This window comes from Toxoplasma gondii, chromosome VIII, assembly GCF_000006565.2.
Source record: "Toxoplasma gondii ME49 chromosome VIII, whole genome shotgun sequence".
Lineage (NCBI taxonomy): Eukaryota > Apicomplexa > Conoidasida > Eucoccidiorida > Sarcocystidae > Toxoplasma > Toxoplasma gondii.
This window is the reverse complement of record NC_031476.1, coordinates 1,798,751-1,811,591: the sequence shown is the minus strand read 5'-3', so window position 1 is coordinate 1,811,591 and position 12,841 is coordinate 1,798,751. Positions and strand designations below refer to the sequence as shown.

The window sequence follows — 12,841 nt, the reverse complement described above, 5'->3', positions numbered from 1 at the left end:
TGGTTTCCCTTGATAGGATGCAGGAGGACACCTGACAGCCAGTCGCTATATGCAGCTTGTTCTTGTGTTCGTTCTTTGTCTTCGCAGGTGTGCCCGGCGCTTCAGACGGCGCTGAAGTGTCGGGAGGCAGTGAAGTCCATCCTAGAACTGAACGCAGTCGAGAAGCACTGGACTCACCAGCATAGGGGCTCGTCTCAACCACAGCACGTAGCGCACGCGTTGAACGTCGGTGCTATCTCAGGACCGTCGTATACTCTAAATCATCCAGGAGGACCGTCTACAGTGTCGACGGCGGGGTTAACTTCTGGGGCAATTCTATCCGCAAGTCCCCTTCTTGGGGCAGCGGGCATGGCTGCGCCGGCACAGCAACTTTTACTGTCAGACCAGGGCCTCCCAGGGACTGGGGCAGTGTCGGGTACTCAATCGGGCAGCCAGGGAGCTGTGACGGGGGCTGCGTCTGCGTTGGGAGGGGCTCAACAATCCGAATCGCTGGACCAGGTGTGGCGACATTTGCCTCTCCAGCTTCAGTACTACTGCGAGCCTCGCATTCTCATCTCTACAAAAGATTCCCACGTTTTCGTCTATCCTAACCCCCGATGGGTAGAGCTCCAAGACGCGGCCCCGATCTACCTGAAACACTTACGCATCGCACCTATGGATCTGACAGTGTCCATTCGTACAAGTGAACATCGCATCTCGCGACAAGTTCTCCACATTGTCGACGCTCTGCCTTTAGATACCCCGTACATGAGTATTCAGATCGCCAGCGAGAAGCGCCGATTCATCGTCTGCTCGTGGGATGAACTGTTCTACTCGCTACGCAACAGCTACATGAGACAGTTCATTCGACAGTCTCTCCCGTCTGCTTGGATGTCGAACCCATTCGCCTTCGCCATGGGCTTTATCCGTGGGTGTGGGGCGCTTGTCGGTCAGACAGTGAAGGGAGCGACGAGCGGCGGGAATGTGTTCGAAGGCCTTGTTACGGGATTCCGCATTGGATTTATCCTCTTCATCATTTACACGATGGGTGGAATCATGCAGTCACTCAGCCACATCTTAAACATTCTCCACAAGCTGCTCGGAGGCAGCAGACCCAGGCCGTATGGCGTCTTGGATGCATTCTGGAAGGGCTTCAATGGTTTCCTGCTTGACACTTTTTGGCGACCATGGGTGGGTATCGCGACTGAGCCCATCGCCAGCGTCAATAGGTGAGTGAAAATGCAAAGTGCAACAAAGAAATGGAGCAGAGCCGCAAATGTGCATTTTTATATCTCAAAAAAGGTCAGCCGCGTATACTGGTGATTAACACTCGGGCGAGTCCGGTGGCTTCTGTCAGGTAGACTTCGTGCTAATCCTGGCCGACAGCCCCGGCAGGCCTAATTGTACCTGGTTCTGTTTCAGCATACCCTACGGCTGGGACCACATTGTTTAGATCGGACTTCACTGGTCTCACATGCTGGAATTTATGTCAACTTCTTCAGTTCACATTTCTTCGTGACCATGGTCCCCTCGCAGAGGGTAGTGTGTCCTGCCCATGCGTTGGTGGCGTATTGCAGTGTGGACTTCCTCAGTGGCGCTTCCACTGACGCAATGCAACAACAGTCCGAGTCTCTGATCGTTGCCTTGTTTTTGTGTTTGTTTTTGTCTTGCAGAGGCGACAGCTGTCCTAAGACGACAGCAATTCTTTGCATATGTCTCCTGCGATGTATCTTCTCTCCGGTTTTCGGTATCCTTAACTTCCTAACATCGGTCACTGAGGGATTCTCCAACACTCTCATTGGAGACTTTGAGCAGTTCACGCGTGTGCAAGAGCGAGCAGATCTCGGAAAGAAACACAAGCAGGTCCCTCAGCACGGTCGCAGGTCGCGTACAGGTAGCATGCTCGACGTCTCCGGAGGGTTTCTAGGCGCGCCGAGCTCACCCGGGAGCACTGCGTCTCCGTCTGCGAGCTTTGGCACTTCGCTGGTTTCTACGGCGGGCAGAGGCAGTATAGGATTCATGAGTCGAGGAATGCCGTACTTTGGAGCTGGCGGGCAGGTCTCGGGCGGTGGTGGAGACAGAGGTGACGGTGCCGGGGTAGTCGGAGACTGGGGACGCCTCAACAATGCCTCGCCCGCTATAGGCGACGGTGTCGTTCGCGGTGGACGAGACAGTAGAGGCTTCTTTGAGGTGGCGGTGCCGAAACGGGGCAGACAGAGCCGGGACTCCTTTGCAGGGGCCGGAGAGGTACAGGGTGGCCGAAACAGATCTTTGGACACTGAAGGTGGAAGGTGGCGCGAAGAGCGAAGACGGCGCGATACCTTTGGATCAAAATTGACGTCCGCATTCAGGAAAATGTCTTCTTCGAAACAAGTGACTTTTGCTGTGTAAACGAAATCTCAAGGAGCCATCAATGCATGGGGTAGCCATACTTTTCTTCATTGTATGGTATGCGTTTTATGGGGAGATGGCCCTGAAACTCGCAAAGATGATTCGCACTCGATGGGGCGGACGAGTCGTGCATGTATTTCTGTTTGTGTTTCGTTGGGCAGAGAAGGGCGCTTGCTGTAGTGAAACAGATGTAAAATCAACGTAGGTGTGCGTTGTATTGGTGTAGGTGCGCCTGTGTTCTCCCATAGAATTCCAGTTGTTTAGTCGCAGTTTTTGTTACCGTGTTTGTTCATTGAGTCCTGGTCATCCCTGCGATATTGCGAAAGGTTATTTGAAAACTATTTTTGAATGCATGGGCGAAGGGAATCCGTTCTGTTCGGTGATGACTCTCCTTCGCCTATGCGGAAAACTACTGTATGCTACACTGGCATTAAGGACACTCGCGACAGAAAAAGAAAAGCTCATCTAGGAAAACCCTATTTTGAGATTTTTCCTCTGAAACAGTTTGTCGGAAAGTGTTCAACGAGTGGGCATTTTCGTAAATCACGTGTACGAACCCGAAGTGCCACGCGGCATCAGATGTAGAATCAGAGCATAATCCTCCGTGGGTTCAAGATTATACTCATTCTCTGATGCTACCGGTGACACGAATTGTTTTCCTACGACCTGAGGGGGGACACAGAGCTCGTAGAATCCCTTCAAACTAATCCGCTTCGAAAACTCAATACCTCAAGAAGGAACTCGGGGGCTGGCCTGTCCAGTTTTTCGTTGAGCTGTATTCAAGTTAACTGCAGAATTTACCCGACGGGCCCATGAAACCCTACGTTTTCTAACTCATTTACCGTTCTTGCACCACTAGTTAGAATCGCAGGACACAAGACGAACCCAGGCGCTGCGAGCTTTGAGAGTCGAGCTGCAAGAGCTGCGGTGGAAAGAAATCCTTTTTAAGGTGTTCTCGCTGGCAGGTGGGTGTTTAACAGATGTTCCCCTGCGGATTCCGCCGGTGCTAGAAAACCAAGCAACGGTTTCGTAAATGGTGTGCGGCTCAGTGCAAAATGTGAAGGGGATTCTGTTACCTGAGCGCATCCTGTTACATTTGGGCATGTATCTGATTCATGCGATTTCCACTTTCAACGATGTACTCATCCCGGCAGTTGGATCATTGCACCATACTACGTAAAGACAGTGGGATCGTTGGTGATTCGCGGTTCAGCTTTCGTGGCATATCTGTGCTATCAGCTGCGACCCCCAATCTGTCTGGTGAAAGAGCTTAGGGGGTTCCAAGCGTCAGTCACGTATTTAAGGAGACCCAGGACAGGCTGTTTAGTCTAGTGGTATGATTCTCGCTTCGGGTGCGAGAGGTCCCGGGTTCAATTCCCGGAACAGCCCTCCTATCGAACTTCTTTCATAATAATCGAAGATAGAAACTGGTCATTGCTCTGGGCTTTAAATTTAACAGTGAAGCGAAACCTGTTCAATCGGGTCACGCGGTGCGAGTTACACTCGGTAAAGGGTCACCTTCCGTGAACTTAACTTTTGATTCCCTTTATTTCGTCAGCAGTTTAAGGCCTCATTTCCTGTCAAAATTTATCAGCGTCCCAGTTTTTCGAGAAGCTATCTCTTTTTTTACACAGGCCAGCCGGCTGCGACTGGTCTACTGTTTTCATCTTTGCTTTCGGAACACCAGTTTCCGAAACAGATGAGCGACACGTATGGCGGCGGTTGAAGCCTCAGCTGACCATCGAAGCAGCAGACTCTGATTTATAAAAGAAAGAACTACCTTGCTTTTGATCTTGACAACCAAGCAGACACCGTGCATCCAAGTGTCGTCAGTCCGCTGCCTCTGTGAGGCACTCTCGACATAGCAAAACCCGAATTATCTCAGTTTCTATGGGGGGACCAGCTGACGCTGTGCAGCATTAGATTCAACAGATGTTCGTGTTTACACATGCGACGTGCAAGCATTCAAAATAATATTCGCTCTCGAGGCACAAAAGGAAGTAGAGCCCTCGCCACCGGTATAGGCAGGCATACAGGCTCACAGAATCTGTTGTTCTAGGCTGAAAGGCACATCTCTGCAGCTCATGAATCGTAACGCGACCAAGCCAATTAACAAATGTTGTGAAAGAAAACGTGTTTTTCCATTCTAACAGCGGCTGGATCAGGCGCGTTCGCTCTGTTCAATACGAATTTTTCAAACTACCCACGAGGGAGCGACCATCTGTGAGTGAGGATTCTTTCATTAACGGTGGTAATCTCGAATTGGTGTTTCCTCCCGCCGAGAGCTACTCGTCCGTAGTTGTTGTCGCAGACGTAATTTGTTCAAAATAAAGATGTCGCGAGAGGCGCCACGACGGACACACGCGCGTGTAGGCCTTTTTTTCCACACATCCACCGATCAACATCTGCGCACCGGCGGATTTTAATCTCGATTCTTGGTCAATATAGTTCACGTGGGTGAGCAACCACGCCAATGTTTTCGACACGGGATCGCCAATACCCTTTCCCAAGCACAAGACGAAACAGCAAACGCTTTGAGTGCGCAGCTGTTGTATTCGAATGCAATTTCGACGATCACTTTCACAGTTTGTTTGCGACTGCCGCGGCTCGTTGGATAGCTTCAGCCTGAGGTCGAACAAAGCAAAAGGCAAAGTTCAACGCATGATGGCGGTAAATAACCCCACGACGCAGCGCTAAAGGCGTGGCAGGGGTACAAGTGGAAACGGAGAAGGGCATGTGTGTATCCGGACAGTTATCGAAGAAGACACGGAAGTGTGGATTTCAGAGGAAAGACGAGGAAAGCACACAGCAAGCTACTCCAAGAACGACCGGCCTGGAAATAAATATTACAGCCACTGGTAGAAACATACTAACGAAACATCGAAGCATGCTAACGTCGGAGAGGAACTTCTACAGGGGAAAACGGGATCACCCGACATGGTTATGGCATCAGAATCTCAAAACTACAGGTTGCTGCAGCGGTGGGAAGTAAACGATAGACGACAGGAAACAAAACGTAGGCGAAGCGACGGAAGAATGGACAAACGCTGAGGATGCAATCAAGCCTAACTCTTGCTTGGTAGCTCACCACGCATTCTGCAGCCATGGTTCCTACGATGATCTCCGAAAGCGTCGGCTGGGGAAACAGACCAAAGCCAAACCAGTAACAGATATACTGGAGATAGACAAACAACGGTGCAACAACAGAAGACGCAAACGCGTAGACTGAATGTCAGTGGACGCCATGAGAGAAAGCGAATATCGGAGGCAAGGAGACACATGGCAATTATAAAACAAGAGCGAGAAACAAACAGCCGCAAACAGCAGAGGCAGGAAACTCAGACAAGGGAAGGTATACGCGAGAAACACACTATTTATAACAAGCAAGATCACAGTATACACCCAAGCAACCACCCACCCACTGACTACATTTCGAGTTTTGACTGGTTGAAGCGTTTACATTCGGATATCCACACCGCGAAGCTCAGATAGGAATCCTACAATCAGAGCGGATGACATGAAGTCGCGAAATGTCTAGAAGTAGAACAAGGATGATCTAAAGTCTTAGTGCATGGCGTTGCATACACCACGAGACGTAGCCCCAGAAAAGCTAAAAAGCGAATGCTTGGGAAACGGTCCTCGACCCAGTGAACCGCCAGCATCATAGCAAAGATGCATCGTCCTTTGCGCATACGAAAACCTCATATATCCACGCACGCATGCATGTATAGATATTCACATGTGTGCATACACGTTGTAGACGTGTACAGCGTTCGAACTTTGCTTTAAATAGGCTTGTGTCACTGATCCACGTGAGAGAGGCATATGTTCCTGAATGGGATTCGTGGAGCAACGGTCCCCTGTGCAGTGTTGCTTGAGAGCCTCCTTTTTTCCGTGCCTACGTCGGTGTCGCCATGAGTAAGCTCTCCAGTGGAGACGGCGATGACAGCGTCCCCGTCAACGGGGGAGAAGACAGGGTGAATTGCCCGAGCCATGCCAGCACCCGCCATCGCAGCTACACGCCAGAGGGCGTCACGACTCAAGCTGAGAAGGATCCGAAAAAGAAAACACCAAACAAAACAGAAATAAGGATTGCCAGTCGGCCTATCCCGGCGAGCGCACCGATCGAAGCGCAAGCCGACAATGAGATGCGAAAAACGGGAATAGGTGGAAATAAAAGCAAACAGCCACGTCCACGAGGAGGCAGCGGGGAGACCCCAACGGAAAGGGAGACCCGAAGCGAGCAGGGGCATCCCTGAAGAGCAACCGGAAAGAAACGAGGCATCAGATAAGGAGACAGCATCGACAGGCACTCTTTGGAGTGCTACTACCACCGCCTACTCCAAGTTGGTGAAGACGGCGACCAGAGTTGTCGCTTGTGGCTGGAGGCTCAGAGGTAGGAAGGTATGGTCTGCAAGAGAGAGAAACAGGACAGGAGATGGAGGCGTGAAAGGCCCGAGAACAAGGTGAAACTCAGGGTCGCTTCAACTCTTGCCTGTGCACCGACGGCAACAGGAATCGAAGAAGAGAATACACGCCTCCCCCTCACGGACACAGCCTTGGACAAACACATACATGCATACAACGAGGCGAATGCGGAAGCAGGTTTGGAGCGACTGTGTGATTTCACACATGCACCCACGCATGCCTTTCTTCGTGGATTCGCAGGATCGCAAACGCATGCCCCTCATGTCTTTCCGTCCTGGAAGAACCGGGGACCGAACGCACGAATTAGACTATTAGACTGTACACCGCTTCGTGACGTATCTCCTGTTGACGGACAACAGGCAGTAGGTCGTTTCTGGGTTCTCGTCCACCGTGTTGCCAGTTTAAACGGCTGGCTATGCCGCACCTGCTTTTTGAAGGAGCTCAGAGGCTGCGAATGTGACGCCGTTTTTGAGGGGACCTGCGACAACGGCGTTCTCGCTGTCCTTCCCTGTAGCGACGACGTCTCCGTAACTGTTGACGACGACGAAGGCCTGAACTTTGAGCGTTTCATCGTTGCCGGTCCCTGTCGCTTTGTCTCTCGCAAGCTCACCCCGCCAGGCCCGGTACCGAGAGGCCTCGCCCCAGCCTCCTTTCCGTGGCGCGAACCCCGCGCACTCGCCGACTCGGGCGCAGGTCGCTCCCACTCCGACCCCAACAGATCCTATCCAGGAGACGGTCTCCTCCGGTAAAGTAGAGAGAACAGGGACCGGATCTATCTCCTCACGCGAAGTGCCGGCAGAAGCCGGAGAGGCCTGTTCGGAGGGCGCAGATGCAGCGACGACAGTAGAGACTGACCCACTGGAGTGGAACCGACAACGAACTCGAAGAGGCGCGACCGCCGGGGGGACAGACCTTTCCTTCTCCCCCCCCCTTTCGCGTCGTCTGTCCCCGGAGTCGCTCTCGGGAGCCGATGCCGGTCCAGCCACCCGTCGGCGCTCCGCTTCAGCGCATGCAGTGGCGACGTCCTCGGATTTGACGAATTGGGGAAGCGCACATGCAGAGCTGGCAGGAAACGAGGAATCAGGTGCGAGAGCGGGGACGTCAAAAATGCCAAGCGCTGGACAGACGGGAATGGGCCCTGCAACTGAAGGGCGCAAGGGGCGAGAAAGAAGGCGAAACCGCACATGCAAAAGAATCCCAGTTCGTATCGAAAAAAAGGTGCGTAAAGGCAGGTGAAAGGCGAAAATGTGAAGAAGGACGAAACGCGCAGAGACCGAAAAAGAGAAAGAGAGACACAAGAGGCAAACGAGTGCAGAGACAGAAGTCGCCTCGTTGCGGGGTGAACCTTTCACTGTAAAATGGACTCACTCGCATGTCAGGCACTACAACAAAGATCAGCGGGGTGAGGGAGGACCTTCCTCTGGAGATCGTGGAGCTATTGCGGCGCGCGCAGGCGTTTCGTGACGTTCGTTCGTGGTAGCGCGGAGAGAACACAGGACGAAACGTCGAAAAAACAAGGTCGCCAGCGACAGAAATCGAAGACCAGAGCCCAGAAAGGAGCGGCGCGTGTTTTTGGGGTGCGGAATCAAGAGAGAAACGACGATTCTCTCTTTCAAAGCCGTATCCTCCGGCTTACTCGTCGAGACGCCGATGCCACGCTTGCGCTGGAATTCAACGAGACCTCCAACTCTGCATGCAACGGAAAACGACGTGTCAGTTCGCGCCAAAACGCATCTCCTCTAGCAGAGAGAAAAAACGCTGCAGCAGCTGCATGTCCAAGGATTTAATTCACCTTTGTACACTCATACGCAGATACAGACACAGTTTTAGTCGCAGATATAGCAATAGAGGTGGACGCGAATACAGATGGCTAGGCATACCACTATGAACAAAAATGCACAGCAGGAAATCAGAGAGCAGTGGGGAGATAAGCTGTTGAAGCCGCGAGGGCAGGGGCTGACGGGAAATCGTTAGTAGCAATAAAAAGACCTCAATATCTCGCACAAACTAACATTAGGAAGGAGACACCCAAAGTGAAGATCATGATATTTGTACAGCGTGTATACAAAAGGTTTTTCCAGAGTGTCACCAGGAAGAGAACGAGCACGTGTCTCCATCAGCAAGAGGCTTACGCGTCTAGGCCGAAGACGCTGCCGCCACCGAGGAGAAGGCCGTGGATGCTCTGGACAGAGTTACCTGGGAGAGCGCAAGACGATGAATACGTGAAAGATAATCTCCTGCATGTCGGGGAAACAAAGCTCTGTTGTGTTGCTTTGCAGAGTTTTGAGCAAAGATTCGAATCAATCGCGGCACAAACGGGAGAAGAAGTCGCGACACAAGCGGGCGAAGACTGAAACCGGAGTTTCACAGCGAAGCAAAAAAACATTAAACAGGATGGCCGAATACGTTTTCGTTTCTGAGTCGTGAGAACGGTGGCTCTCAATCCGTGGCTGATGCCACAGAATCATATAAAAAGGGAGATACACCAATATGCATAAGTACATATATATATATATATATGAATGTTGCATGCAAGAGTGTACTGATGCACAAGTATTGCACGTCTGGTCATCTGCGCGGCGACTCGGAGATACGCATATACCGTGAACCTGTTGAGGTACAGCACTATTATATATATATATATATATATATATATATATATATATATATATGGGTGTCTGCAGCATGTGTGCGCTTTACGTTTTACGTCTCTGTGTGTCTAAGTTTTTTTCACAGTCAAGGGGCACATGCAGAGCCCGGGAAAGGCTTCTGCCGGAGAGCACCAGTGCGAGCGGCCGGAACTTGCGGCAGCCGAGCAAAGAAGTTGGCAAGAGCAGCAGAACTTCGGCGGCAAGAGGCGACAGGAGACGCATTGAGGACAGCGGGAAAGCGAGGCAAGTGAAGCCGCGCAGTGGGGGATCTGTGGCAGCACGGACCTATTTGAACTACTGAGAAGTCTCGCGTTGCCGGCGCAGAGCCGAAAAGGCGGCCGACGGCTGCGAGGGGGCGGTCGAAGGCAAAGAAGGAGGCGCCAGTGACGAATTTATCCTCAGCTTGTTCTGTGGCTTTTTCTCCACGGTCTGGGGTCCGGGGCAGTTCGTGTTGTCGCTTCACGTCAGGGGACGAAGCAGTTTCGCTCTCCAACTCCTGCAAAGCAGATTTTTCCACGTGGCACAAAAATGCCACGCCGCTGCCCGCCCACATGGTGGCGATCGCCGGAAAAGCGACGGCGTCCGGGCGAAAGGAAGGAAAGGAGTGAAAAAAAGGGGAGGAAAAAAAAGGGAAGGAAGGAAAGGAAGGGAGAAAGAAAGGACGGAAAAGGAAGTCAGTAAAGGATGCAAATGCAGAAAAGAAAACGAGGGAAAAGAAGAAAAAAGAGGGAAGTCGGCAGAGAGACAGCGCCGGTATAGGGAGACAGCGCCGGTATAGGGAGACAGCGCCGGCAGACAGGAGACAGTCAGACAGGAAACAGACAAAAGAGGAAGTGAAAACAGAGACAACACAAAAAACGCGAGAGAAAAAATGCCGAGTGGGGGGAAGGTAGAAAGAGATGAAGAGCAATGCAGCGAAAAAGGGCCAGAAACAAATGAAAGGACTCCATATGGAAGGTGAAGACACAGAACGCAGGCGAGGGCGACCTCCGCGCAGAAAGAGAGGAACCCAAAGAAGAATCGGTATGCAGTTGACGAGAAGGGAATTTCTTGTCAGATGGGAAACTGATAGAAAAGAAATTTGTATGGATTCGGAGTAAAAACCGACAGGATCTCGAAGGTCTTTGTTTACCAGATCCTAGTTCTATTGTGTCAGCTGCGCACAGTCAAGATGATAATTCTTGTGGAAATGGAACTGAACAGCTTGTATTAATGTAACACAGATCATCAGGGTAGTGTGGGCTCTTCTTTCTTCGTTTCGGTTTTCTTTTTCTTGGGAACTTTTCAGGTTACGATTTAGAGAGGCCGTCGCAACGCCGCCCCTGTCTTGCATCGAGCGGAGTTCAGATGTGTCTCGGCTCGAGTGGAACCCTACACAGTTTCAGTTGCTCTCTCTGCACAGCAGTGAGGACAACGTTCTTTTCTGCGCGGAGTTCACGAATCCATCGTTGTCGCTTTCACGATCTTGTCAGTTTTTCTGCCCGTTTGCTAAAACGTACTCGCGCTGTCTCTGTCACCAAAAAACCCATGTGGAGCGGCGTCTCCACGGGTCTGAAAACAGGCGAAAGTTTCACCGACAGGGCACTATCTTTATTTGTAAAGCATCTAATGTGTAGAAACTGTGCTGCGCGTATTGTGACAATATGATGTGTATTGCGCACACTTTTCTGCACGTACATAGATATGGGAGCACAGTCTTACAGACTACATCCTGTCACGAAGATAGTCACTTCGCATTAGAACTGACTGTCCTGGAAGCTGACTGTCATTTCTCCCCATTCTTCTTCGGTTTCGGGTTGTTTAGGCTTCAGGCGGCACTGAGGTTCCCAAAATGCGATAAGGCAACGCTGAGAATCAAGTGACAATCGTAATCCTTTATCATCATTGTAACGAATGTTTTCGTATGTGACCACAGGCCGCGCTGGTGTCACGAGACAGGGCTGTCCTTTCAAGGGGAGGTTCTAGCAAGTGTCACTGCTTCGACAAACTGTAGACACACGACTGTCAGTGGTTCCGAAATCCTGTATAAAATGCCTTTTTATTTACTCAAAGCCACACAGTTTTGCGTGGTAGTTTCATCACGCAACAGCTGCTTGAAAGAAAATCGACGAAAATAAGGATTATAGACGATTAGCATCAGAGAATCCGGCATCGCCAACCAGAAAGTTTTCATGTATCAGCAGCAGGATGTTCCCCCCCGAATCTCAGACGAATCCAGTAACCAAAGACAACCCTCGTCTCAAGCTCAGGAGCTTCCAGTTTACAGGTGCCCTTACACTCAGGAAAATATTGTTACATTGAATTTTTGCAACAGCATAATATAGGGTGTTCGTAGGCTTTGAAAAGTGATCAGCCCAGGAGCAGCTAATGTGAAAGTTTGTACAGTCTCTTAGGAGAAGCAGTAGCTATTACCAACCTTTCTGTGACGCCAAGGCTTGCAATCTGCATCATGCAAGAAGGGCTCGTGAACGTTTGTTCCCGGCTTTTCCTTGTCACTCGTTGAAATTCTGCCTCTTCCGTCTATGTGTACTTGCGTGCTTCTCGCCTGAAACCTCATCGATGTAGACAAACCTTAACATCGTAGGATACTGGAATCCGACGCTTCCAGGTTCGGTTCTGATTCGTCCTTGTTCCGACCCCTGTTGCTGAAAAAAGTCATCTACGGAATGTTGTTGCCTTTGAGCGTAGCTCCAAGACCTACGAAGTTTCATCGGGAACCCAGCTTCGGATCGTCTTGCGGTCTGTTGTCCCGGTACGCGGAAAATACGAATGCGTTTCTGTCTGCCGTCTCCCACCCTGAAAACTGATTATTTCCCAGGAGACGACTTGCTTCTGCCCTGAGGCTATTCGAATCACCGTTCACACAAAACAGCTGACATTTAGGAAACGGTACCGTAGACTTCAGCCACCACGTTGTCAAGTCTGATTTTTATTTTCTGGATGCCGGCTTTGCACAGGGGATTGGGTAACTTCTTTGCATTCGTTTGCTCGCGTATTTCATCTGTCGCTGAACCGTCGTTCCGAACTGAATCTGGTTTAGTAACCATCGAGTATCCAGCTAACATGGTGGTGCTGATACAGTCCGAGTAACACGTTAAGAACGTAGGACAGGCGACTCCAGAAAACAACAAGACCCCTTCCCACAGGTTAAAAGTGCAAAGAGGCGACGAGATTCATCCCGGCATTCTCCAAAAAGGGCGCACAAGCAACCCTGTCTCAGATTGAATCTTCCTCCATAGTTTCAAACGATAGATGGAGAAAAGCTACCTCCGGGCAGTTCTCCAATCGTAAGGCCGTCGAGGATGAAGAGCATAAATAGTGGGAAATGTGTAAACCTTGGTTTGTGTCAGCACTGGTGAACCGTGCTTCGGAGCAAAGGCACATTTACCCGA

General features: G+C 50.9%; 2 protein-coding genes and 1 non-coding gene across 3 annotated transcripts in view; 2 read left to right on the top strand and 1 right to left on the bottom strand.

Annotated features, from left to right (window-relative positions):
* The window catches only part of TGME49_232080 (hypothetical protein), a gene marked incomplete at its 5' end in the record, with an annotated part of 35,085 nt that extends 32,268 nt beyond the window's left edge, over positions 1-2,817 (top strand). Inside the window, 2 exons of the mRNA XM_002368037.1 lie at positions 88-1,208; positions 1,653-2,817. Of these exons, the coding sequence (XP_002368078.1) occupies positions 88-1,208; positions 1,653-2,370 (1,839 nt within the window). The 3' untranslated portion in view covers positions 2,371-2,817. The remainder of the gene's footprint in view (positions 1-87; positions 1,209-1,652) is intronic.
* An 870-nt stretch (positions 2,818-3,687) lies between these two features.
* Positions 3,688-3,759, top strand: TGME49_232070. Its single transcript has one exon. It is a non-coding gene; the product is annotated as a tRNA-Pro (tRNA).
* Positions 3,760-4,592: 833 nt separating this feature from the next.
* TGME49_232060 (hypothetical protein) lies at positions 4,593-10,002 on the bottom strand (the record flags this gene model as incomplete). The annotated part of the gene is made up of 8 exons (XM_002368036.1): positions 4,593-4,995; positions 5,459-5,506; positions 6,273-6,414; positions 6,712-6,781; positions 7,223-7,942; positions 8,435-8,487; positions 8,931-8,994; positions 9,735-10,002. 8 exons carry the CDS (start codon positions 10,000-10,002, stop codon positions 4,951-4,953), a joined length of 1,410 nt encoding a protein of 469 aa, XP_002368077.1. The 3' UTR covers positions 4,593-4,950.
* Between the last annotated feature and the right edge of the window lie 2,839 nt (positions 10,003-12,841).